Genomic DNA, 27,114 nt, shown 5'->3' with positions numbered 1-27,114 from the left:
TGTTCTGCAAAGTCAACGAGACTTACTGTAAAGCTGAGCACAATCTTAGACTTACTGCCTTTAAGAAATGGGGCTGTTGTTCCAGGAAGCAGTCTCCACACAGTGGCTCTAAAAGGTCCTGGCAATTGCACCCTGGGTGTGGGGGTTGCCAGCTCTGCAGAGGCCAGGCTGGGGGAGCCAGGTCAGCAACCATTTCCCACCCACGTCACATTGTAAAACTGGACTGAGAGCTGGAGAGACCACTGTCCCACCCTTGCATTTTCCACCCGCCTTGCCTCCTCTTCTCATTCTCCCTGCCTGCCCTAGAACACCCAGATGTTGAATGGAGGCTGTTTAGGTCAACAAACTTTCATGGAATGTGTTATAATAATAAAAATAAGGCAAACTGAAGTTCAGAGAGGTTGTTTAAGGCCATTCAACTAGCACTGGGCAGGAGTGGAGGCTCTGAGGGAACTGGAAAGCATGAATAAGTAAGTAATGGTGTTTAAAGTAAGGGAAGATTGTTTACGTTTTGGGGTGAGAGCCGTCAATCTGTTTCTGGGTATTTTCTGAGTTTATATGCTATGTGCCCAGTTCAGAGCTAGCTGGCTGGGGGAGAGAAGAGGAGATAAAAAAGATAAATGGAGGCCGGGCGCGGTAGCTCACGCCTGCAATTCCAGCACTTCCAGAGGCCGAGGTGGGTGGATCACTTGAGGTCAGGAGTTTGAGACCAGCCTAGCCAACATGGTGAAACCCCATCTCTACTAAAAACCCAAAAATTAGCCAGGCGTGGTGGCAGGAGCCTGTAATCCCAGCTACTTGGAAGGCTGAGGCAGGAGAATCGCTTGAACCTGGGCGACAGAGGTTGCAGTGAGCAGAGATGGTGCCACTGCACTGCACTCCAGCCTGGGCAATAGAGTGAGACTCTGTCTAAAAAAAAAAAGTTAAATGATCAGGTCTCTATCCTGAGAAAGACTAGCATTTAGTCTCCATCCAAGGAGCTGGGACCATTTTGATGTTTATTATGAAAATTTTGCATCATTAGAGGCAATTATTAAAAAAATTCTCATTCTGTCTGCCAGTAGTTTTCCTACTTTCTCTTAATTTCAATAGGTATATAAGCTTTTATTTTTTTTAACATGGTATACAAATAATTTTGTTGCACTCTTTTTATATATTTTGAAAACACATTTCCCTGTCTCTTCATAGTTTTCATGGTTATTTTCATGCTGCATACTCTTCCCTCTTACAGCCATACCATATTTAGCCACTTTTCTGTTACTGGTTGATTCCAGTTTTTCGTCATTATAAATAATGCAGCTATAAATATCTGTACACATATAGCATTTTTCTTTTTAAAAATTATGTCCTTGGAATTGTTGCCCAGAAAGTGGATGACTGGGTCAAAGGGTTGACTGTTTTATAGCTCTTGCTATGTAGAGCTAGACTACAACCGAGAACATTTAACAACAAAGCAACTGAGGCCTCAAGTCTCACAGACATTTTGCTAACACACTAGTGCACTATGTCTGTATAGACTATTGTATGGAATAAACACTTATCGACACCTACTATGATTGAGGTCCATGCTAGCAGGGCACTTGGAATGAATGAAAGGCAGTCTCTGCCCTCAGAAGCACAGAAACTGTGGCTTTTCAACCCTTTTCTCCTTCTAGGACAGAAAATATTCAAGATGGTTACACATCTAGGGACAGATTCAGAATTTGGTGATTCCTGCAAATTCTGCAGGGACTTGAAACACAGTCATGCTTTCTAATCAACAGAGTCTTGAACAAAGAGAATGTATTTTTGGTGTTCATAAAGCAGGTGGCTGGTTACTGGCTATAACACCTATAACACCATTCCTTTGTCTCAGGTTCAGGAAAGAATATCAGGATGCAAGAGGTTGAGAGGGATGTATAATGATATAGCTCCACTTTGATTTCCTTTTTTTTTTTTTTTTTGAGACCGAGTTTCGCTCTTGTTGCACAGGCTGTAGTGTAATGGCACGATCTAGGCTCACCACAACCTCCACCTCCCTGGTTCAAGTGATTCTTCTGCCTCAGCCTCCCGAGCAGCTGGGATTACAGGCATGTGCCACCACGCCCAACTAATTTTTGGTATTTTCAGTAGAGATGGGGTTTCTCTATGTTGGTTAGGCTGGTCTCAAATTCCAGACCTCAGGTGATCCTCCCGCCTCCACCTCCCAAAGTGTTGGGATTACAGGTGTGAGCCACTGTGCCCGGCCCTCCACTTTGATTTCTAAAAGCAAACAAACTATTCCCAAACATAGGCATTTGTGCTGTCACACAATTAGACGAGCAAGATAATCTTTTTATGTGTAAATCTGTATACAGGGCTCCTCAGTAGGTAGGCCAGGATCACAGGGAGACAGAGCTGTGCACTGAACAAACTCATGGAGCATGAGCTCTATGCCAAGCACTGTGCTGGGGCCTGGGTGCCAGGATGAATGGGTGCCAAGAAAACTGCGAAGAAACTGGGCCCAGAGAGAGTGAGTGGTCCTGAGGATGGCCAATGTGTTACATCCATTAAGTACTACGTGCCAGGCACTATTGTAGGCACTGGGGCACAGCAATGATTTAAACAGATAAAAACCCCTGTCCTCATGGAATTAATGCTTAAGAGTGGGGTGGAACAAATACATATGCAAAATGTAGAGTATGCCAGATGGTGATACATACAAAGGAAAAAAAAAGGCAGGGGAAGGTAATAGAGCATTCTAGAGAGGATATCTTAAATGATGCTTAGAGATGACCTCAGAAAATCACATTTGCATGTTTTTTTATTTTTTATTTTTTTGAAATAGGGTCTCACTCTGTCACCCAGGCTGGAGTACAGTTGCACGACCACAGCTCACTGCAGCCTTGACCTCTCTGGCTCAAGCCATCCTCCCACCTCAGTCTCACGAGTAGCTGGGACAGGTGTGCGCCACCAAACCTGGCTAATTTTAATTTTTTAATTTTCTTGTAGAGACAGGGTCTTGCCATGTTGCTGGGGCTGGTCTAGAATTCCTGGGCTCAACTGATCCTCCTGCCTCAGCCTTCCAAAGTGCTGGGATTCCAGGCTGGAGCCACGTGTCCAGCCCCTAGAAAATGACATGTGAACACAGAGAGTGGTGGGGATGTCTGGTAGAAGAGCATTGCAGACAGGGTCCTGAGGCAAGGCCCTGAGTCAGGAGCAAGGAGCACAGCCTGGCAGAGTGGCGGGCAGGTGAGGAAAGGGCAGGAGGAGTTGGGGTCAGAGAGGGAGTTGGGGCCATTCTAGGTGTGGCCCTGTTGGCATTGTAAGGATCTGGGTTTTTACCCGTGGTGAGGTGGGGACGCCATGGACAGCATAAGACATGATCTGGCCCGGCATGGAGAATGCACTCGACCGGGAGGGCGTCAGGGAGCCTGCCTAGGAGGCTGATGGGAGGCTGGGAATCCAGGTCTCCGCACTCAGCTCTTTTTTTGCACTGAGCCCTTGGCCCGCCCCAAACTTGAGGTTTGAACTGTTGAGGTCAGAACCTACCCACGAACTCCATCCAGCCTGGAGGAAAGATTTCTAGGAAGGTCTTGAAGTTCAGTTATAACCTGTGTGATGGTCTCATTAGCATTATAAAAGTTCCAGGATGGGGTTCTGTAGCACTGGGACTGGCAGTGGTCCAGATGCTGACGAGTGGTGTAGCCTCGGGCAAGTCTTCTCATCTACTGAGCAGACTCAGTTACTTCATCTGTAAAATGGGACTAAACGCCCGGGTTGCCTCAGCATCAAATGAGATCATTCGAAAGCACCTTTTAAACATCATTACCGATTACAAAAAGCAAATGGGAAGCCGGAGCTGACCTCAGAGGGCTGATTTGGCACAGCACTTCAAAAGTTCTCGTTTTACAAAGCACCAGGCGCGAGTTTGTCTCGCTGTTGGGACCCGCTTCCCTCTCACCTAGCACCCGCCCCGGGCCTGAGAGCCGCGGTGCGGCCGTGCGTACAGGAGGGAGGGAGGCGCTGTGGGGTCCCCGGCAGAGCTGCCGAGAGCCCCGGCCCCGCATCTGACTCGCGTTCTCTTGGCGGGACTCTGGGCCGGGGCCCCTAGGCAGGCGCGCAGGGCGGGGAGCGGCTGCGGGCGGGAGGACGGGCGGGGAGGAGGGCGGCGGGCGGCTACGCGGCCTGGGCGGAGCCCACCCCGCCCTGGCCCTAGCGGTTGCCCTGCCCCCGCCAGCCCCAGGCTACCCGGGCCCGCGCCGCGCTTCTCTTTCTACGACAGCTGCCGGTGGAGCCCTGTAAGCCGTGCCGCGCGTCCTGCCCGTCTGTCCCCGCAGGTAGTCGCCCGCCACAGCCGCGCCATGACCACCCAGCAGATCGTCCTCCAGGGCCCGGGGCCGTGGGGCTTCCGCCTCGTGGGCGGCAAGGACTTCGAGCAGCCTCTCGCCATTTCCCGGGTAAGAGCAGCTGGGACGCGCGTGGAAGCGGGGCGCTCTGGGAGGGGATGTGCAGAGACTGGGGCCCCGCTGGCGCTGTCGGGGACGGAGTCGGGACCGCCGCGGGGCGCGTCCAGGTGCGCTGTTCGTTGAGCGCTCTCCTAGCGCCCGGGCCCCGCCGCTCCCCGCCGCACCTTCGCGGAGGCTGCGCTCCCGGGCTGGCCGACCAGCTGCGGGCGCGCTCAGTGTATGCCAGAAAAAAGAAGGCAGTTTTCGTTCCTTGGCCCCGGAAGCGCGGCGGGGCGGGTGTTAGTTCTTTGTCGACCAGCGAGGGGACCGGGGCGCTGGGAGATGGCACTTCTTCCCAAATCGCAGTGCAGCCGAACGCAACAGGAAAGACCTGGAAAGTGAGGTGGGGTGGGTGGGAAGTTTACTGGGGTGGGGGATAAGTGGGGTTAACCTAAAAAAAAAAACAACCGAAACACGCTCTTTGGACTTGATCCACGGCCGAGGCTCGCCCCTTGAATGCCTTTTGAAGAATGTGCTGGATTTGGGAAATAAACACAACAAACAAACTCAAGTAAACCCTCTTGTTCATTCTTCTCCCCTCTGCGGAACGTGGCCCCGCCGTCATTCTTCCTAGCATTCCCAGATTATCTCCTTCCCCTCCCCACACCAGCCCTTTTTTCTCAGGGCATGAGTAGATACTGGGATGGGGTTTCCACCTGGGGTGGGGTGGTGGTGCTTGAAATCTTAGAGGGGCCTCGGATCTTTAGAGGGACTTACGTTGTATCAGGGGCCACCAGAACCATTGCCCCCCTGATAAAGTGAAACCCCCAGGGAGACCCAGACTCAGTGTTCAGAGGTCTGGGCTTTGGCCATTTAATCTGGCCAAACACAGGTTGATGTCCCACTGAGAAATGTCACATTCAGTGCTTGGGCACCAAGAAGAGACTCAATAAGTTCCTCGAATGAGGAAAGGGAGAAAAAGAAGTCCCCTTTTTGTCCAACCATGGCCACTCCTTGCCTGTAGGCGGCACATTCCATTCTTGGGCCCTTCAGCTTGTCTCCCAGGCCTTCTAAACATCCTTCTTTTTGCTTGGGGTTGGGGGAAGGGTGGAGAAGGAAGGGAATGATCCTTATGGATCCTTTTGACTCAAGCCCCTGCCTCCAGCAGCTGAAGGAGTTTGGTGGGAGTTGCAGGAGAAGAATTGGTGGCCTCCTCTTGACTTGTCTGCCAGCCACAGTCCTACCCATGCTTCTTTCCGGGTTGGCCTGGCCCAGTGAGGAGATCTTCTCTGACTATCTCACCCCCCTAAAAGAGTAGGCAGGTCAGTTTTTGGGCCTTGTCTTCCACCTGTTTGCCTCGTGCCACAGAGATCTCTGATTATTCTCAAAGGTACACACTGACTTTCCAGCCACCAGCCTAATTCCTCAAGCGCAGGAACTGTGCGTTCCCCAAATTGCCCCCAGGCTTGGTGCAGACCTGTGCCTGGCCGGGCTGGGTAAATCCTTGCAGGCTTATTAATAAATGCTTGTCTAGGGAGGACATTGCCTCTGCACATTTCAACTCGCTTACCTCATAGTCCATTTGTCCCTGTTCTTTGTGTCTATAATTAACCTGTCAGCCCTCTCCACTTCTGAGATTTATATATGACATGAAACCCTTTTTTAAGTAGTGGAGGATGTATTGGCAATCTGTTAAAAGGGCAGTTACTGCCTTTCATTTTAGCTGCTTTTAAAAGTCTTAATGCATGAATGAATGATGGAATGGGGTGGAAAACACCACACTGTGAATTCATCAGTTTTTGCCTTCATATATTAATGAATTCATTTATTATTTATATTATTTATTGATGGCGTGTGCACGTGTTTAATGAGCAGGTATCATATTCCAGAAACCACACAAACTCTTCAGAAATGAGAGGGCACAGCTCCATTCTCAAGGTGTTCATGGTCTAGTGAGGGAAGCTAATCTTTATAATGCCCTTGGCAGGTGCTTTAATTGAAAAGTGAAAGTGACTCAGAAGAGGTAACCTTTTCATACTGACAGTAATTTACTTGTTTCTCTTCAGCTTCTTATTAACACATGGAAAAATTGTGAGCCTGTTCACCTCATGGGAATGGGAAAGTCATTGTTATAAAGGGACCCTGGGATGGCCATCTGAGATCTGGTGCTGGTCCAGTGTCTGCTTGCTTGAGCTGTACCTGGGGTGAATCTTCCACTGTCTGAGGCTACTTAAAAAAAAAAAAAAAAAAAAAAAAAATATATATATATATATATATATATATATATATATATATATATATATATATATATCTGCAGTGTGGATAGCACCAGCCGCTGGCTGTGAGTTAAGGTATGTGACAGTGCTCCATAAATAGTGATAGTGAGGAAATGTGAGCATTGACAAAGAGCTGTACACACTTTCTGATTGGTAGGTATGCTACATTATTTATCATCCTGGGCAGCTTGCTGGTATGATTTTGTATATGATAGACTTTGAGCCTCCACACCAAAGCAAACCATAAAATTAGGCTTGGAGAGGAGGGCCTTTTATTTAAATGACCATGTTTGCTTTCTCTTGCATGAATTATTCTGGTATTGGCTCCAGTCTTTTGCTAAACTGCTAAAGTTTCTTAATATAATGCTAATCTTATGTACTTGAAATTTTTTTATTTTTTAACTTATTTTTTATTGTGGAATAAAAATATCATAAAATACAAATGCATAGCAAATGATTATAAAGCAAGCATCTGTGGGCCGGGCGCGGTGGCTCAAGCCTGTAATCCCAGCACTTTGGGAGGCCGAGACGGGCGGATCACAAGGTCAGGAGATCGAGACCATCCTGGCTAACACGGTGAAACCCCGTCTCTACTAAAAAATACAAAAACCTAGCCGGGCGAGGTGGCGGGCGTCTGTAGTCCCAGCTACTCCGGAGGCTGAGGCAGGAGAATGGCGTGAACCCGGGAGGCGGAGCTTGCAGTGAGCTGAGATCCGGCCACTGCACTCCAGTCTGGGCGACAAAGCGAGACTCTGTCTCAACAACAACAAAAAAAAAAAAAAAAAAAAAAAAAAAAAAAAGCAAGCATCTGTATAGTCACTACCCAAGTCAAGAAATAGAGTATTGTAGCACCAAAAGTTCCCTAAATGTAACGCTATCCTGACCTATGGTAATCCTTGCTTTTCTTCTTAGTTTTACCACCTAAATGAGGTATCCCAAATACCATAGCTTAATTTTGCCTGTTTCTGAACAGACTCATACAGAACGTGTGTGTGTGTGTGTGTGTGTGTGTGTGTGTCTGTGAACAGCTTCTTTAGCTCCTTAATGTTTTCATCTAGTATCGTGATCAACTTAAAATTTCAATCTAGATTTCCAACTTTAAGTGGACATAGGCTAGCTTTCTTCTTTTACCCATACTCTTGTTTAGTGCTCTTGCCTTGTGTTCCCTGATGATCTGGCCACACATTTGCTACTGTTCTCTGATATTTTTTTCTGTCAATTCCTGCTTCAAATCAACACTTGCCCATTTCCTTGAGGTGTTTTTTTTTTTTAATTAAAAAAATTTTCCATGCCTATTTCTTATTCCCTCTAGTTACTTTCAAGGGAAGCCTTCAGAGAAATACTCAGGCCAACATTGCAACTCAGTTTATGTTGACTGTTTTTCTCTCCCAGCAACTGATAAAAGACAGGAAGGGGTGAGGCCAAGATCAAGGGATGCCCTTAGTTGGAGGAGTTGCTCATTTGTCTCTGGAGTCCTGGGGAACCCTTTGCTAAGAACTGAGCGGTTTTGTGGCACATGCAATGCTTATGCCTTTTCTCAAGTATCCCAAGGGGTGCTTAATAATGGATACTGTGGCCAGAGGGTCATTTCTGATTTTTAAGAGTGGTATTTCCGGATTCAGATAGATTTTACATCATGTCCTAAAGATAGAAAGAGAAGGGTTTGTCTGTCAAATTATGAAAAGCAAGAAATGTCCAAAAAGGCTCATTATGTTTTAATGGCCATTGTGCTGCATGCCCTTAGTCTGTGAAGTTGATACCTGGGAAATATTAGCGACTTCAGCTGCTCACAGTTGACTTAAGGAGAGAGGGGGAAGAGGACAAATCAAAGAGAATGCCTGAGCCCGTACTGCGTTATCACCCTCTGACCAGATACTCTCCCCTCCCCAAACTCCTGATGCCAACCTTGCTGGTTTGTTTGAGGAGGTAAGAGGGAAGAACAATGGCTTTAGGGTATTGCAGCCAGGCAGATGACTGAGAGGACAGTGTCGTCTAACCATCTGGGTCATATTCTCCTAGGCTGACCAGGACTGGGAAAAGCACCAAGGAATTGCTGTGTGCTGGGACCAGGATAGGAGTGGCACATTCTTAGGCCATGCCTTACTCTTGCTCCACAGAGGAGAGGAAAGCTAGCATTCTTTGCCTTTTGCAAATAGGAAAGCTCAGGTGCCCACAGGTTAGGTAATTTGTTTGAATTTACATAATTTCTCACTGGCCAACTTACTACTCAACTTCCTTGTAAAGGATAGAGTAGAGACTGGAGCAAAAGTGGTTGTGTTAGAAAACTAACTTTTAAAGGATTATTTTACTTCCAGTAGGTCTCAGAGGAAAGCCTGGGGGAAGCTTCCAGGACTTTAATTGGCGGCCTGGTACAATGTCCAAGGCAGGGACTCAAGCTGAGTTCTAGTCCTGAGCACCTCGGTGAGTGATCGTGGGAAAATCATATGTCTTCTCTTGGGTTCAGTTCCCTATAAAGATAAAATAATATTCCCTGTAAAGATAAAATAATAAACAAGCAAGCAAACCCAGAGGTTTTCATACCCTTTGAATATGACAGTGTACTTTTTTTTTTTTTTTTTGAGACAGGGTCTCGCTCTGTCGCCCAGGCTAGAGTGCAGTGGTGTGATCTTGGCTCACTGCAACCTCCACCTCCCGGGTTCAAGCAATTCTTGTGCCTCAGCCTCCTGAGTAGCTGGGATCACAGGCATGGGCCACCACGCGTGGCTAATTTTTGTATTTTTAGTAGAGATGGGGTTTCGCCATGTTGACCAGGCTGGTCTCAAACTCCTGGCCTCAAGTGACCTGCCACCTTGGTCTCCCAAAGTGCTGGGATTACAGGCATGAACCAAGAGCCCACTTTTTTTTATTGTTAGAGTGTCCTAGTCTCTCATGGCATTAGTTGTACCTTCAATCATAAGTTGATTTAGAAAACACTATGAATTCAGGAGTGTTTCAGATGAATTTGTGTTCTGTTAATCACAGCAGCATCCATTTACATTTGAAAGATTTGTGTGAGAAATATTTATTTGATCTGCTTGCAATAATAACCATAGTTAAAACATATACAGGACTTTTAATATGCCAGGCACCATTCTAAGACCATAATATATTCAGTGATCTTCACATGTATTTTGTGAGGTAGGATTCAGATCCCCATTTTACAGATGAGGGAACTGAGGCGTGGAGACATTAAGTACACAGCCTGCATCATATACCAGTGAGTGGTAGAGCTGGAGTTTGGCTGGGGAGTCCGGCTTCCAAGCCTGTAGTCTTAATCTCTATGCCATAGTAATATATTAATAGCAGCTAACATTTTTTGAGTGCCTGCTCTGTGCTAAGCATGCACTTACATTATCTTCTGTATTCCCTACAACCCATGACAGAGGGACACAGAAAACAAAGTTAGACAATTGCAGAGCGGGGAAGTGAAGTCAGGCAGACTCACTTCCAGGCCAGCTTTAACCACTATGTTCTGCCTCCTAATAAGCCATGACTGTCAAGATTTCATTGCTAACGGTGTTAATCCAGCACACGGCTTTGAAAAGTGCTAAGGGTGGTGCAGGCTTCAACATGAGGGATGAGACACTCCTGGGCTCCACACCCTGGAGCCTCTCATGCCCCTGAGGTTGTCTGTGGTAGCTCTCCGGTTGCCTTAGAACCTCAGCTCAGAGCACCTCACAAAGCAGCACCTCCCTTCGCTGCCCCCCCTGAAAAGCTGGAAGTCATGGCCCCACCTGGGAGAATTTATAGTCCAGTTATGAGGTTCCATGCCCACTTGGACAGTGAAGAACAGAAGAGCAGAGGAGTGGAAGGATTGGCTAGAGAAAGACCGGTTTGTGGCGGGTAGGAGGGCATTTGGGAACGGTTCTTATGGTAGATGAAGATGACCAGGCAATGAACAGTTCCACCTTGCGGTAGCCAAGCTAAGTCCAAAACCGAATATACCCATGAAACCTAAGACAAAAAAGGAATATTGTATGGCTGTTAGCACCCTGTGTGATTATGGATACTGTTGTTAGTCTCATCCTGGGTAAATCAGGCTGCTCATCCGTGGCTGAGTTCTGTGGTGTACTTTCCCATATGTAGTACACTGTCTCCTTGGTAGATGCCATAAATACTAAAAATGATTTTCTGAAGAACACAGTGGTCTTGTAGGAGGCCAGATTCCTGACTGAAGACTCAGGGACTACTTTTTACAGACATGACCATTCATATCAAATAACACAATAAGAACATAGATAGGACCTAGTTTGGATAAAGATATTGAAAATGCATACGGAGGCCAGGCACGGTGGCTCATGCCTGTAATCCCAGCACTTGGGGAGGCCAAGGTGGGTGAATCACCTGAGGTCAGGAGTTTGAGGCCAGCCTGGCCAACATGATGAAACCCCGTCTGTACTAAAAATTCAAAAATTAGCTGGGCGTGGTGGCAGGCACCTGTAGTCCCAGCTGCTCAAGAGGCTGAGGCAGGAGAATCGCTTGAACCCAGGAGGTGGAGGTTCCAGTGAGCTGAAATCATGCCACTGCACTCCAGCCTGGGCAACAAGAGCGAAACTCCATCTTAAAAAAAAAACAAAAAACATACAGATAGATTAAATGTGGTTGATACAGCAAATAGTTTGCACTCATTTCTTTTTTTTTTTTTTTTTTTTTTGAGACGGAGTCTTGCTCTGTTGCCCAGGCTGGACTGCAGTGGCCGGATCTCAGCTCACTGCAAGCTCCGCCTCCCGGGTTCCCGCCATTCTCCTGCCTCAGCCTCCGGAGTAGCTGGGACCACAGGCGCCCGCCACCTCGCCCGGCTAGTTTTTTGTATTTTTTAGTAGAGACGGGGTTTCACTGTGTTAGCCAGGATGGTCTCGATCTCCTGACCTTGTGATCCGCCCGTCTCAGCCTCCCAAAGTGCTGGGATTACAGGCTTGAGCCACCGTGCCCGGCTTGCACTCATTTCTTTAAAAAAAAATATAAAAAATCCTTATGCTTCTGAAGCTGAACATACCCATACCATATAACCCAACAGTTCTCCTAGTTAAATACTCAATAGAAACTGGGTCCACATGAGTGCTAAAGGACAAGTTTGAGAATTTTCCAAGCAACACTTTTCATAATAGCCCCAAATTTGAAACGATTCACATGTCTAACAGCAATAGAATAGATAAGTAGTGGGTGTAATAATATAATATAAAACATCACAGCAACAAGAATGAAGAAATTACAACTATGCACAGTGACACGGAGGAGACACACACACACACACACACACATACACACACACATTGAGAGAAAAAGGCCATACCTAAGAGTAAAGAGTGAATACTGTGTGATTCCAGTTACATAAAATTAGACAGAATTAATCTACAGTGTTAGCATTCAGGATCATGGCAGACCTTTGCTAGGAGGTCAGTGACAGAAAGCGGGCACAGGGAGGTTTAGCAGTTCAGGTAATGTTCTGTTTCTTTATCTCATGCTGTTTCCTTGGGTGTGTTCTATATGTGAGAATTCAATCAGCTGTATAGTTAGCATTTGTGCTGTATACATGTCATCCTTCAGTAAAGGTTACATAGAAGCCCGTGTAATTGTTTAAAAGATCGGACAATATAAACCTACAGAAAGCATAAGGTAAAAGGCTTTCCCAATCTTACTTTACAGAGGTAAACACAGTGAACAGCTGGCTGCAAACATTTCCAGACTTTTTCCATACACATAGCATTTCTAAAACCAAATTACTATATCGCAGTGAACTATTTGGACTTCATTGCTTTGTGTTTTCTGCCTTATTTTTACTGTAACAAATCAAGAATTAAAGATATCTTAATGTCAAGGGAAAAATACATTTTTGATATCTGCTAGATCTGGCTCAAACCTTATCTTGTCCATTTACTAGCTTGTATGTTCTTGGACAGGTTAACCCCTGAAAATTCAGTGTCCTCATTTGCAATGTAGGAATAATAGCTCTTGTCTTCAAAGGTTGTGGTGAGGATTAATATGATATATAGAGAGAGCCTAGTGGTACTATTAAACAAATATTAATGGTAGCTACTGTATATTGAGTGTTTATTACATGCCAGGCATTGTTCTGAACTCTTTACAAACGCAGTCTCATTTAACCCTTCCAACAACCTGATGAGGTTGATGTATTATGAATTTCATTTGACAAATGAAGATACTGAGTCAGAGAGAGTAATTCCCTCAAGGTTTAGTGAGTGTTTAGGCTTTGGGTTATGGGTGGTAGCTGTTGGAGCTATTTAAAAGCACATAGGGCTCATAGGAGCTTGTTTGGAAACTTTTGAGGAACTTGATGACTTCATGATGGAGTCTCGCTCTGTCGCCTGGGCTGGAGTGCAGTGGCATGATCTCGGCTCATTGCAACCTCCATCTCCTGGGTTCAAGTGATCCTTCCACCTCAGCCTCCCAAGTAGCTGGGATTACAAGCATGCGCCATCATACCTGACTTATTTTTGTGTTTTTAGTAGAGATGGAGTTTCACCATGTTGGTGAACAGGCCTTGAACTCCTGACTTCAAGTGATCCGCCCATCTTAGCCTCCCAAAGTGCTGGGATTACCGGCATGAGCCACCGCGCCTGGCCTCGATGACTTCTTAAGAATTTAGTCAGGGTATTCTATTTGGCTACCTGTTTTATTGTATTCCTATCTGAGAAATGGTTGTTGGTCTTTCAGACTGAGAGAGGAGCACATCTCTTTGAACTGTCACCCCTTAGCACTAATAACTTCTTTTTGCATCATGCACAGTGTGAAGCTGGATTAAGGCACAACTTATCTACAAGCACCTACCCTATTTTATTGCCTCACTTCCCTGAGAAAATGGTCATAGACTAACCAAGAACATTTTGAAACAGTCTTATGTTTTCAGGTCACCCTGTATAAGTGCATACAGCTTCTGCAGCTATAATGTGACTGTGAAGTCTGTGCCACAGCCTCGGCCTACAAACATACTGAGTCAGAAGATTCTGACTAAAGAGAGTTCAAATTCCACATCTAAATGGCATCCTACAGGGCTGGGTCCTGCTTTATCCCCAGTTTAGAAACTGTTAAATTTGTACCCAGATACCTCGACACAACTATTAAATCAGTGGAGATTATGCTTAAAGGCATGTAGCATTGAGATTGAACTTGAATCTCACATTTCTCTATCCCAGTTGTATATTATTATTATTGATACTATCATTATTTAGGCTGTCTCTTTCACTTACTTGCAGGCTTGTCTTTCACTTACTTACATATTTACAATATTTAAAACACAAGAACACACATAAGATTTAACAAAAAATTGGAACATAGAAGAGGAAAGAGAGAGAAGTGCCAGGAACTTTGAATCAGTTGGTTCTGTAATTGCACACTACATTTAGCTGTGAGTTTTCTGGCCAAGGGAAAATAGGACCCACGTCGAGTTATTTAGAATCTTGTTTGGAGTTAATTATACTTCTACTGGATGGACGCAGTGGCTCATGCCTGTGAAACTAACACTTTGGAAGGCCGAGGTGTGAGGATTGCTTGAGGCCAGGAGTTCAAGACCACCCTGGCCAACACAGCGAGACCCCCATCTCTGTTTAATAAAAAAACAAAGCAAAATGACTTATATAATGCTCCATTTGCATAGCACTTTCAGGGGTGTTAACCAACATTACAGGGGCTGTATTTTTTTGTTTGAGACAGCGTCCTGCTCTGTCGCCCAAGCTGGAGTGTAGTGGTGCTCATAGCTAACTGCAGTCTCAACCTCCTCCCAGCTTAAGCGATCCTCCCACCTCAGTCTCCTCGAGTAGCTGTGACTGCATGCCTGGCTAATTTTTAATTTATTTAGAGACAGGGTCCCACTATGTTGCCCAGGCTAGTTTCAAGTTCCTGGGCTTAGGCAATCTTCCTGCTGTGGCCTCCCAAAGTGCTGGGATTACGGGCATGAGCCACCCCTGCCTGGCCTATTTTTTTTTTTTTAAGTCTGTTTTGGTACGAGATAGATAAATACTGTTCTAGTGGATACTCCTTTCAAGGACTTTCTATGTATTTTATAGGAGTATAAGTTCTGCCCTTGAAGGCGTTTCTGGAGGAGCTCAGATTTTAGGGTCTAATTACTTTTTTTCTACCTGTTGACTTTAACATTCACTCAGGGAGAGAGTTTAAGGGGAAAAGATAGTCATCATCTCCCTTGGTGTTTCCAAACCTGATGAGCATTAACATTTTCTGGGAAGCTTTAAAAATATATGGGTTCTTGGATTTCACTGTATAGGCTATCTTTGGTGGATCTGAGATGGGGTGTAGAGCTCTATCTATATTTTTAATCCCTGCCCCCATGGGATCTGAAGACCAACCTGTTTGGAAACCATTGCCTCATCCTTGCAAATATCACAGTTGGCTGAGTGTTAGTGAGCGGGGTTGATTTCTGGCATGAGGTTTAGATGCCAACTCCAAGGGGCAAGGTTAACAATGTTCCATGAAGAGTCAGGAAATTGACCTGTAGACCTGTCCACAAATAAACCTTCTGAATAGACACGGCTTTTCCCTCAAGAAAAAGAAAAAAATAAAACAAAAACCTCTGCCTTAGAACCATTTAAACCATTTGACAAGTATTTGGTTAAAACCCCCACCTCTGTCAAAAAGGCAGCAGTACCGTTTATCATCCAGGCTGGAGTACTTCTGAGAATGAAATGGGGTGGTCTTGATAGTTAAGCTGGGAAAATAGGTTGCTGTTTTGGGCAAATCAGGGTGTTTGGTAATCCTAGTCATAAAGTATTTCTACATATAATCCTGCTTTCTATAACTTTTAAACTGAGTCAGTGGTCACAAACTCATTTGTATCAAGGGGCTAGGAGGCAATCTAAGAGTTTTTTTTTAAATTTTTTTTTTTTTTTTGGAGATGGAATCTCGCTCTGTTGCCCAGGCTAGAGTGCAGTGGGGTGATCTTGGCTCATTGTAACCTCTGCCTCCCAGGTTCAAGTGATTCTCCTGCCTCAGCCTCATGAGTAGCTGGGATTACAGGCACCTGCCACCACCCGGCTAATTTTTTGTATTTTTAGTAGAGATGGGGTTTTGCCATGTTGGCCAGGCTGGTCTTGAGCTCCTGACCTCTAGTGATCCACCCACCCTGGCCTCCCAAAGAGCTGGGATTACAGGTGTGAGCCACCATGCCTGGCCTAAAATTTTTTTTTTTTAAAAGAAAATTTACTAAAAAGGACTAATATGCTCATACTTACTCATTTTTGTTAAATTCTGTATGTTATATATGTAAAAGAACATTTTAAAAAATGCAACTTTTAAGAAGCTGGGGCCGGGCGCAGTGGCTCACGCCTGTAATCCTAGCACTTTGGGAGGCTGAGGCAGGTGGGTCACAGGTCAGGAGTTCAAGACCAGCCTGGCCAAGATGGTGAAACCCTGTCTCTACTAAAAATACAAAAATTAGCCGGGCATGGTGGCACTTGCCTATAATCCCAGCTACTCGGGAGGCTGAGATAGAGAATTGCTTGAATCTGGAAGGCGGAGGTTGCAGTGAGCCGAGATCACGCCACCGCACTCCAGCCTCGGTGACAGAGCGAGACTTTGTCTCAAAAAAAAAAAAAAAAAAAAAGCTGGCATTGGGTTTATGTTGCCTAGAATTGAAGCATATGGCCTGTTTGCAGCAGGAAGTTGCCTGGTAAATAATATTTTTCCTCATCTCTGAATCCCAGTGGGCCCCCAATGGGATCTCTGCTGTCTTGTCTTTGCCCACCAACACTGTTTCTTTGCTTATGAGAATTAAATAAGAATGTTGCTTGGCTTGTTTTAGAATCATATTTTCTTGCTGCATTCATTTCTGCTTTAGTAATTTTACAGAAGGCAACTTATAATCCCTAGTCCAAACCGTTTTTAGCACAGGGACAATGTTTTGCTCCCCTGAATAATCACAGTGAACTCTGACTCTGCCCAGTGTGTAGCATACAGAGCTCAGCATGTTGGTTGAATCAACAAATGATGATGGACCAGACCTCCAAAATGGTTTCCCCTAAAAACTAACATCCTTTAAGGCAGTGGAGAGGAAAAGCATTAGAGTTGAGGTTTGAATTGCCTCACCCAGCAAGCTCTACTCAATTATTTTTTCCTCATACTGTATTAGAAGAGTCAAGAAGGTAGTTATATGGTGGTATAAAGTATAATCATATGTATATATTAGAATGGGAAAAAATGTCTAGAAACTTATATACCATAATAAGTGAGTTTTGAGTAGGTGAGGTAGTCAGAAAATTAATAGCTGCAAGAATGATGATAAATGTTAACAGGTACTGGGTTTCTGTGGCTGGGGTAGTAGAGCATAGTAGAGCCTATGGCTAAATGGAGAGCATGTGTCTCATATAGAGGATCAGAGGCTCCTCATTTGGTGCTGATTGTTGCCATATGGGAATCTAGGCCCAGAATTGCCAGATTTTCTGATTTTTCAAAAGAAGCTGAGAATCTAGGGGTTTGAGTGAAATTTGCTGATATATGAATATTGGCATGTAATTTAAATGTAAGAAAAAAAGAAGACTGCGGGCTGCGTCCATTTCATGGGCCTCTAGGTTTCAATCTTGAGCCAGTGAGTTAAAGGAACCCCATCTAGCTGTCAGTAGAACATGTGATTTTTAAGTAGGACTGCCTTCTGAAAGACCCACTAGGGAAAGCCAGCCACAGAATGGCTGACCTAGAGGCCGAACGGGTGATCCCTTGAATGGGTTTGCTGCTTTGAGCCGCTGTTAGAGAGCATCTGTCAAATGCAGTCAGCTTAATCTCAGCAGAGCTAAGGCTCAGTGGTTGTTTCTTGGCAGTTAACTGGGCAGTCAATGTCAGATGCTATATTTCAACTTCTTTGTTGGTCTCCTAGTCTGTGTTTACATCTCCAGCCTCATCCCCGTCCTCTCCCTTCACTTGCTACATTTCTTTCTTTTCTTTCTTTCTTTTCTTTCTTTCTTGAGACTTGGCATGCTCTTTCCTTTTGCTTTTTTTCCTTTTGTGGCTTTACACAGTTTTAAGCAGCACCTGCTCCAGGGAGTGTTCCGTGATTCCACCTTTAGGCTCCTACTGCCTTGTTGGTTCTAGCACAACACTCATCAGCTGTTGTACATGCTTGTCTCCCCCAGGAGGTTGTGAGCTTCTTGATGGCAGGCACCACCCTTTTCACAGCTGCATTCCAGTGCCTTGTGTGGTTCCTGGAATCTACAAACAATAGCTTACATTTCTGGAGCCCTGACAGTGGGGGCTCTGCCTACATTGCCTCATGTAATCCTTGCAACAGGCTTCTGATATCAAAGCTATTCTTTTCATCCTTGGTGCATCCTTGTTTATACAGAGATAAAATATCCTGCCCAAGGACACTTAGCTCACAAGCGAGGCAGGACTTGAACCCTGACCATCTGACTCCAGAAACCACATCTTAATGAACAAGTTACACTGTCTTTCAGAATGTGCATAAGGATGTCTGATAAGTGAATGAACAGAGAGAGAAGGAGGGAACAGGGGATGGATGAAGTGGAAACATGCCATTATCATGGAGGAGGAGAGTTATCTTTTTATTTGTCATGGGTATGCATCCAGTTCTGTATGATAGTAGTGTCATTTAGGTATGCAGTTATTTAAATGTAAGTTGAAGAAAGTGGGAGAGCTACATCGTCATCCTATTTTATTTACACCAGTTAGAAGTGCAATTAAACTTCAAAAGCCTTCTTATGTGCTCAGGACTGGCAGCAGTGGACAGGTCTTAAAGATGCATTATGAACTTGGAGTAGAGAACGTGTTGGCCTCTAAACAAGCAGTATCTACCTGGGGGTGCTGGTGGGGACAAAAAGTGAGGGACACAAGAATGAATTGAGCAGAAAATGGTAGATTGTTCATTAGTGGAAATTGTGCCTAAACCCATTTGCTCTTTTTTTTTTAGACAGTCTTACTCTGTCTCCCAGGCTGGAGTGCAGTGGTGCGATCTTGGTTCACGGCAACTTCCGCCTCCCTGGTTCAAGCAATTCTCCTGTCTCAGCTCCCTGCGTAATTGGGATTACAGGTGGTGTGCATCACCACAGCTGGCTAATTTTTGTATTTTTAGTAGAGACGGGGTTTCACCATGTTGGCCAGGCTGGTCTTGAACTCCTGAGCTCATGTGATCTGCCTGCCATCTGGCCATCTGACCTCCCAAAAGTGCTTGGCCTCCCAAAGTGCTAGGATTACAGGCCTGAGCCACCATTCCTGTCCCCATTTATTCTTATGCAGCAAGAGTTGTGTGATCTAGTTGTATGGTCTCTGGCGAAGAAGGCTGGCAATGAATGGCATGTTCATTGAACAAATGGGGGTGAGTATACAATTTTTTTTTTTTTTTGAGACGGAGTCTCGCTGTGTCTCCCAGGCTGGAGTGCAGTGGCGTGATCTCGGCTCACTGCAAGCTCCGCCTCCTGGGTTCACGCCATTCTCCCGCCTCAGCCTCCCAAGTAGCTGAGACTACAGGCGCCCGCCACGACGCCCGGCTAGTTTTTTGTATTTTTAGTAGAGACGGGGTTTCACCATGTTAGCCAGGATAGTCTCGATCTCCTGACCTCGTGATCCACCCGCCTTGGCCTCCCAAAGTGCTGGGATTACAGGCTTGAGCCACCGCGCCCGGCTTTTTTTCTTTTTCTGAGACAAAGTCTCACTCTATCACCCAGGCTGGAGTTCAGTGACACAGTCTCAGCTCGCTGCAGCCTCTACCTCCTGGGCACAAGCCATCCTCCCACCTCAGCCTCCTGAGTACCTGGGACTACCGGCATGTGCCACCACTCCCTCAAAATTTTTTTGTATTTTGTAGCGACAGCGTTTTGCCGTGTCGCCTAAGCTGGTCTCGAACTCCTGAGCTCAAGGCGAGCCACTTACCTTGGTCTTCCACAGTGCTGGGATTATAGTCATGAGCCACCATGTCTGGCCCAGAAGTTTTTTTTTTTTTTTTTTTAAGAAATTGAAGCTGACTCCATTAGGAGCTGGTTCTGATGAACTGGATGGTCAGAAGGAAATTAGAACAGATAACGTGGCCTAGTTGGTTAAGTGGGTGGACTCTGGAGCCTGCTGTGGCCTGCCGCTCACCAGCTGTGCAACCTCAGGCAAACTGCTTAACCCCTGTTCCTCCATTTCCTCTTCTGTAATGATGCAGATAACATTGCCTGTCTGGTAGCATCACGTGAATATTGGTGAGTTAACCCTTGCTAAAGACTTTGTCATGCTTGGTACCTAAACGCTCATTAACTGATGGCTGTCGTTATGATTATGATTGTGATTATAGTGTTTGGCAAGGATTGGAATCCACCATTCAAGACAGGAACTATCCAGTGTTAGAGGCACAGGCCTTCTGTCTCGTAACCTTTGTCACTCTGTGTTAGGATTTGTTAATTTTATAATGGGTGGGGTTACTGGGCCCCAGATCAGTACAGGGTGGGGGAGTGACTGTCCCGTGGTGGGGAGGCACTCAGCCAGCAGCAGGACTTTGTGACACTCCAGGTCCTATGTAGAAGGCCACTGCAGATGAGTCTCCTGGACTTTTTTTTTTTTTTTGGCTTTGACAGTTGAGTTTGGAGCCTCTGCTTGTGGCGGTGTGCTAAAGCAAAAAGGAATGGAATTTGCAATGAGAGAGCCTTTCAAGTTCAGACTTAGCTTTTAGCTGTGTGAACTTGAACCCCTCATAATCTCTCTGAATCTCAATTTTCTCAATGGTAAAGTTTATCTAATATGTTGGTGGTGAGGTAATCATATTATTATCTCAAATAGGAGATTGTATATGAAAGGGCTTTGGAAAGGCAAATCCCATAATTTGTTTAAATCCACTTTTTCCTCCAAAAAAGATATCTCATAAAAGAATGTGAACTTAATCTGTATGTGTAATTTCTTTCAAGTCCTATCTGATGTTGCTTGTGACTTTCTGAGATTTCCTTTGGCATCTTACCAGTTTGGCTTTAAAAAAAAAAGCAACAAAGAAATTAGACTGAAAGATAGGATGACCAGACCTCAATTACTCAGGCTTGGGGCTCCTAAGACTGGTTCTAGCTTGTCCAGGACCTGTTGGGATATACTTAGCAGAAATGTCTCTCCCACAAAACAGTTGGAACCAAATGCTGGACATTCTGGACTTCTCAGCAGTTCAGTGTAAAAAAGTGAAAGGAAACTTTTTTTTCATCTTCTCAACCTCTCCAGTTCCAATCTCATTATTTGAGTTTTGTGAGTGGTCATGCTTCAGGATAGCAATGTAGAGGGAAATGATTATTTGATTTTTGAAATAAAAATATTTTTGATGTTTTTGAAATAACTCGTTTTAAAGATAAAAAGAAGCAGCCTGATTACATATTTAACAACACTAGGTGTTTTAGAGCCAGTTGTTTATTATACAGATATTTATTGAGCACCTACTATGTTCCAGTTATTGGGTGCTGAGGATACTGTAACTGCCCAATGGGTTCTTGCCCATTGCCCAGATAGAGCTGATTTATCAAGACAGGATTTGCGATACAGAAAGTTTAATACACATAGAGCTGACTAAATGGAAGACTTGAGTTTTATTATTACTCAAATCAGCCTCCACGAAAGTTGAAGGCTAGGAGTTCGGCAGGCAGGGGGCTAGGGAACGTCAATGCTGATTGGTTGGGCATGCCATCACCGGGGTATGGAAAATGGTGTGTTGAGTTTGCATGTTGGTGGGGGGCATCTGGTAGTCAGAAATGCACAAGCCTGAAAGGACATCGTGAAAGGCCAGTCTTAGGTTCTACAATAGGGGTGTTATTTACAGGAGTAACTGGGGAAGTTGCAAATATTGTGAGCTCTGGAATAATGGCTGGTAATCATTTAACTATACCTACATCTTAGCAGAATTCAGGCCCCTCTCGTCCTCCTAACCTGGTGGCCTTTCATTAGTTTTTCAAAGACAGTTTAGTTTTGGCAAGTGCTACCATCATTTAAACTATACACTAAAATTTCTCCCAAAGTTAGCTTTGCTGATGCCCAGGAATGATCAAGGACAGTTTGGAGATTAAAGGCAAGATGGAGTTGCTTAGGCCAGATCTCTTTCACTGTCATAATTTTCTCACTGTTAAAATTTTTGCAATATCACAGCACAGAAGGCAGACAAAATCCTGTCCTCATGCTCCTTACTGCTGAGTAGGCCTTTCAACATTAAACAAACTAACCCACCAAGGAGGTTTGGAAACATAAAGTGACCAGTGCCATGAGGAAGAACCAAGTATATTAAAAGGATGACTGGGAGTGGTGGCTCATGCCTGTAATCTCGGCACTTGGGAGGCCTAGGTGGGTGGATCACCTGAGGTCAGGAGTTTGAGACCAGCCTGGCCAACATGGTGGAAAAACCCTATCTCTTCTAAAAATGTAAAAAATTAGCTGGGCATGGTGGCGTAGCCTGTAATGCCAGCTACTCAGGAGGCTGAGACAGGAGAATCGCTTGAACCCGGGAGGTGGAGGTTGCAGTGAGCTGAGATTGCGCCACTGCACTCCAGCCTGGCAACAAGAATGAAACTCAGTCTCAAAAAAAAAAAAAAAAAAAAAAAAGACTGTGGGGGTATAGCTTAGATTGGACGTTGAGGGAAGGCCTCTTTGAGAAGAAGGGTTGTTTACACAGACACCTGGAAGATGAGAAGTTAATCGGGCCGAGGTAAAAGCAGGTGTGAAAGTCCTGAGACCCTGTAGCTGGAGCCCAGTGGGGAAGAGGCATGATGCGGCTGGGGAGGGAGGCACTGGCTTTAGCGGCCTTGTTAAAGATTTTGGATTTCGTCCTAAGGGGACTGCTCTTTGAAACTGCTAGATTTAGCCATGATAAGTGAGTTCCATCAGGCATTATTCTCCTTGATTCAGGTTACTCTCCTTGGAGTTAGAGTTTGCCCATCAAGAACCCTTGCCAATCCCAAATAAAGTGATGCTTAGGGCCATTTAAAAAATAAGCCTACGTTGTCCTTTAGTAACAGTGAAATGTATATGAGGATGCACCAGATCAATCTTCTCAGGACAATAGGTCAGAAAATGGAGGATTTTTTTTTTTTTTTTAATTGCACGCACTGGATGACTCAGAAGCTAACTCTCTATTGTTCACTGAAATGAGAGCGGCCTGTGCTTGCCTGGATAAAAAGTCCTGTCCCAGTGGCTGGATGAGGGGAAGATCTGAACCTTGAATCAAGAGGCTGCTTTCATTTCCTAAAACCCAGATCTCTGGTAAACAAATGATGGGAAAGCCAGAAAGGAAGGTTAGGAGGTCAGGATCTCGGTACTGGTTTCCATATCCTGCCACATTCCAGGAGAGTTTTGCCTGATAAAGTCATAGAATGTGCGGGCCAGAAGGGACCTCAAGGATCAGCTTGTCTTGTCCTCATTTTATGGGGTCAGGGTGCTGATGGGGAATGCACCATAATAGCAGCACCACACTAGCTGCGCTGAGGGCTAATTGGAAACTGTAGCTGCTAAAAACTGCATCAGATACTGAGGTTTAGGGCCTAACTTGTGTGTCCTGGTTTGGTGCCTTGAAGAACCTGTTACCTGTGGTTCAGCCATAAGGAGACACCCAGGTGTTCATAAGATCTTTTTCAACTGGATCCCGAGAGTCAAGGGCCTTCTCCAAAGGGTGGCCAGAGCCCTGTGGGCACTGGGAGCCTGGGGTGTTACTGCCACCCTGCTCCTGCGGGCTTGGAATTCCCATCCAGGAAGGTCTTGTAATGTGGAAAAAAAAAGTTGTGGACTTACCCTGGGATGATGACAGTAATATTTTTAGTATACCTTAGTTTAGAAAATCTAACCAAATACCTCGGTTAGAAATAGTACTCCGAGGTGAGTACTATTTCTTTTTTTTTTTTTTTTTTTTTTTTTTTGAGACGGAGTCTCGCTCTGTCGCCCAGGCTGGAGTGCAGTGGCCGGATCTCAGCTCACTGCAAGCTCCGCCTCCCGGGTTCACGCCATTCTCCTGCCTCAGCCTCCCGAGTAGCTGGGACTACAGGCGCCCACCACCTCGCCCGGCTAGTTTTTTGTATTTTTAGTAGAGACGGGGTTTCACCATGTTAGCCAGGATGGTCTCGATCTCCTGACCTTGTGATCCGCCCGTCTCGGCCTCCCAAAGTGCTGGGATTACAGGCTTGAGCCACCGCGCCCGGCCTTTTTTTTTTTTTTTTTTAAATTAATTTATTATTATTATTATACTTTAAGTTCTAGGGTACATGTGCATAACGTGCAGGTTTGTTACATATGTATACTTGTGCCATGTTGCTGTGCTGCACCCATCAACTCGTCAGCACCCATCAACTCGTCATTTACATCAGGTATAACTCCCAATGCAATCCCTCCCCCCTCCCCCCTCCCCATGATAGGCCCTGGTGTGTGATGTCCCCCTTCCCGAGTCCAAGTGATCTCATTGTTCAGTTCCCACCTATGAGTGAGAACATGCAGTGTTTGGTTTTCTGTTCTTGTGATAGTTTGCTAAGAATGATGGTTTCCAGCTGCATCCATGTCCCTACAAAGGACACAAACTCATCCTTTTTTATGGCTGCATAGTATTCCATGGTGTATATGTGCCACATTTTCTTAATCCAGTCTGTCACTGATGGACATTTGGGTTGATTCCAAGTCTTTGCTATTGTGAATAGTGCCACAATAAACATACGTGTGCATGTGTCTTTATAGCAGCATGATTTATAATCCTTTGGGTATATACCCAGTAATGGGATGGCTGGGTCATATGGTACATCTAGTTCTAGATCCTTGAGGAATCGCCATACTGTTTTCCATAATGGTTGAACTAGTTTACAGTCCCACCAACAGTGTAAAAGTGTTCCTATTTCTCCACATCCTCTCCAGCACCTGTTGTTTCCTGACTTTTTAATGATTGCCATTCTAACTGGTGTGAGATGGTATCTCATTGTGGTTTTGATTTGCATTTCTCTGATGGCCAGTGATGATGAGCATTTTTTCATGTGTCTGTTGGCTGTATGAATGTCTTCTTTTGAGAAATGTCTGTTCATATCCTTTGCCCACTTTTTGATGGGGTTGTTTGTTTTTTTCTTGTAAATTTGTTTGAGTTCTTTGTAGGTTCTGGATATTAGCCCTTTCTCCCATTCTGTAGGTTGCCTGTTCACTCTGATGGTAGTTTCTTTTGCTGTGCAGAAGCTCTTTAGTTTAATTAGATCCCATTTGTCAATTTTGGCTTTTGCTGCCATTGCTTTTGGTGTTTTAGACATGAAGTCTTTGCCCATGCCTATGTCCTGAATGGTACTACCTAGGTTTTCCTCTAGGGTTTTTATGGTATTAGGTCTAACATTTAAGTCTCTAATCCATCTTGAATTAATTTTCGTATAAGGAGTAAGGAAAGGATCCAGTCTCAGCTTTCTACTTATGGCTAGCCAATTTTCCCAGCACCATTTATTAAATAGGGAATCCTTTCCCCATTTCTTGTTTCTCTCAGGTTTGTCAAAGATCAGATGGCTGTAGATGTGTGGTATTATTTCTGAGGCCTCTGTTCTGTTCCATTGGTCTGTGAGTACTATTTCAAAATGAGTTTGGATCTTGTTCATTTTAATAGCATCTATATTCACTTGAAAAATAGTTGTCCATCAGTGTAGGAGATGTGATATGTATTGAGTCCACATGTATTGCTCTGTAGGCAGGTGAATTTAAGGACCTATTGCAGTAATTGATTGGCTTCCCCCAAGCATCAGTGATCTGTCAGTTTGGAACCACTGGTTTTAGAAGCATCAGTCTGCAGAAAACCAGCTGCCTATATGGAATGACCCTGGTCATTTTGGGAGATTAAACCAGTATAAACCTATACTACCATACTTTAGGATATCCTTGATTGCTTTTAACAATTTTTTATTTTTTTAATTTTAATTTTATTATTATTTTTTGAGACAAAATCTCACTCTGTTGCCCATGCTGGAGTACAGAGGTGTGATCTTGGCTCACTGCAACTTCCACCTTCCGGGTTCAAGCGATCCTCCTGCCTCAGCCTCCTGAGTAGCTGAGATCACACCTGGCTAATTTTTTTGTATTTTTGGTAGAGACAGGGTTTCACCATGTTGGCCAGGCTGGTCTTGAGCTCCCGACCTCAGGTGATCCGCCTGCCTTGGCCTCCCAAAGTGCTGGGGATTACAGGTGTGAGCCACCATGCCTGGCCAATACTTTTTTAAATTAAAAAGTAATTCAATATTATTGTAAAAAACATTGCAAAACTGTATAACTGTGAACAATTTAGTGTGCAGTGTTTCTACTTTCTTTTGTATATATAACATTAAGATTTTTAAAGAAACGGTGTTATAGTATATAATGTTCTCTAAATTGTGGTTTTTTAAAAATGTAATTGTTAACTAATTTTAAGGAAGCAGACATGGTTCAGTGGGAAGGACATCAGATCTGTTCAGGGTTTGTGTCCTGGCTCAGTAATACACTAATTGGAGGACTAGTAATATAATAATATACTAGTTGGGTGATCCTGGGTAAGCCATAGGTCTTTCTAAGCCTCAGTTCCTTGTCTTGGAAATGGGGACTGCTATTTGTCCTCCTTTCTCACGAGGTTGCTATAAGGATACAATGAGATCACATTAGAAAAGCACTCTTTGTCAATGATAACATAATATAAATGATTGTTATTATTTAAGCTTATGATTTCAGCCCTCTTTTGTTTTTCAGGGCTTTGCTCCATATCAGTGAATAGTTGGTGATAACTTAGTGGTTTGGAGACAAATAGTAACTAGCCTGCTCTCCCCTTTTTTCTAGGTCACTCCTGGAAGCAAGGCGGCTCTAGCTAATTTATGTATCGGAGATGTAATCACAGCCATTGATGGGGAAAGTACTAGCAATATGACGCACTTGGAAGCTCAGAACAGAATCAAAGGCTGCACAGACAACATGACTCTCACTGTCGCCAGGTGAAGCCTATGGAAACGTTTTGTTCATTTCTGATTGAGTAGAAGCTGTTTGTGGGCAGGGACTGTTTTTCCTATCTCAGAATCCCCCAGACCTTCTAGCTCAGTGCTGTGTATATACTATAGGCATGCCAAAAGATCTGTGGAATTTGAACTTCAGATTGTTTATTTCCCCTCTTTTTTTTTTTTTTTTTTGAGACGGATTCTTACTCTGTTGCCCAGGCTGGAGTGCAGTGGTGCAATCTCGGCTCACTGCAACCTCTGCCTCCCGGGTTCAAGTGATTCTCCTGCCTTAGCCTCCCGAGTAGCTGGGATTATGGATTTGCACCACCACAGCCAGCTAATTTTTGTATTTTTTGTAGAGATGGAGTTTCACCATGTTGGCCAGGCTGGCCTCAAACTCCTGACCTCAGGTGATCCACCTGACTTGGCCTCCCAAAGTGCTAGAATTACAGGTGTGAGCCACCATGCCCAGCCCACCTCTAATTTTCACAGTGCTTCTTATGATGTGGGCTTCTTTCAGTAAGATATCTGCATTTTCATTTGATTCAACTTAACTAACCA

General features: G+C 44.7%; 1 protein-coding gene and 2 long non-coding RNA genes across 6 annotated transcripts in view; 2 read left to right on the top strand and 1 right to left on the bottom strand.

The window, feature by feature from the left end:
* The first annotated feature begins 4,084 nt into the window (after positions 1–4,084).
* Positions 4,085–27,114, top strand: part of PDLIM1 (PDZ and LIM domain 1) — a 56,868-nt gene continuing 33,838 nt past the window's right edge. The window contains exons 1-2 of one of the 4 annotated variants that reach the window (XM_001099155.5): positions 4,085–4,418; positions 26,402–26,553. In XM_001099155.5, coding sequence (XP_001099155.2) covers positions 4,323–4,418; positions 26,402–26,553 — 248 coding nt within the window. In that variant the 5' untranslated portion in view covers positions 4,085–4,322. Of the gene's footprint in view, positions 4,419–9,002; positions 9,104–17,488; positions 17,651–26,379; positions 26,554–27,114 lie in introns of those variants that run through there. The other 3 variants (XM_077946850.1, XM_077946848.1, XM_077946849.1) reach the window with 3 other exon arrangements.
* Positions 13,851–15,224, top strand: LOC144331219 (uncharacterized). The gene is made up of 2 exons (XR_013398189.1): positions 13,851–14,138; positions 14,599–15,224. It is a non-coding gene; the product is annotated as an uncharacterized LOC144331219 (long non-coding RNA).
* Positions 17,596–22,202, bottom strand: LOC144331218 (uncharacterized). The gene is made up of 2 exons (XR_013398188.1): positions 22,140–22,202; positions 17,596–18,583 (listed from the first exon to the last, which is right to left on the bottom strand). It is a non-coding gene; the product is annotated as an uncharacterized LOC144331218 (long non-coding RNA).

This window comes from Macaca mulatta, chromosome 9, assembly GCF_049350105.2.
Source record: "Macaca mulatta isolate MMU2019108-1 chromosome 9, T2T-MMU8v2.0, whole genome shotgun sequence".
Classification (NCBI taxonomy): domain Eukaryota; kingdom Metazoa; phylum Chordata; class Mammalia; order Primates; family Cercopithecidae; genus Macaca; species Macaca mulatta.
The sequence above is the reverse complement of the archived record's forward strand: the minus strand, read 5'-3'. Positions and strand labels throughout refer to the sequence as shown.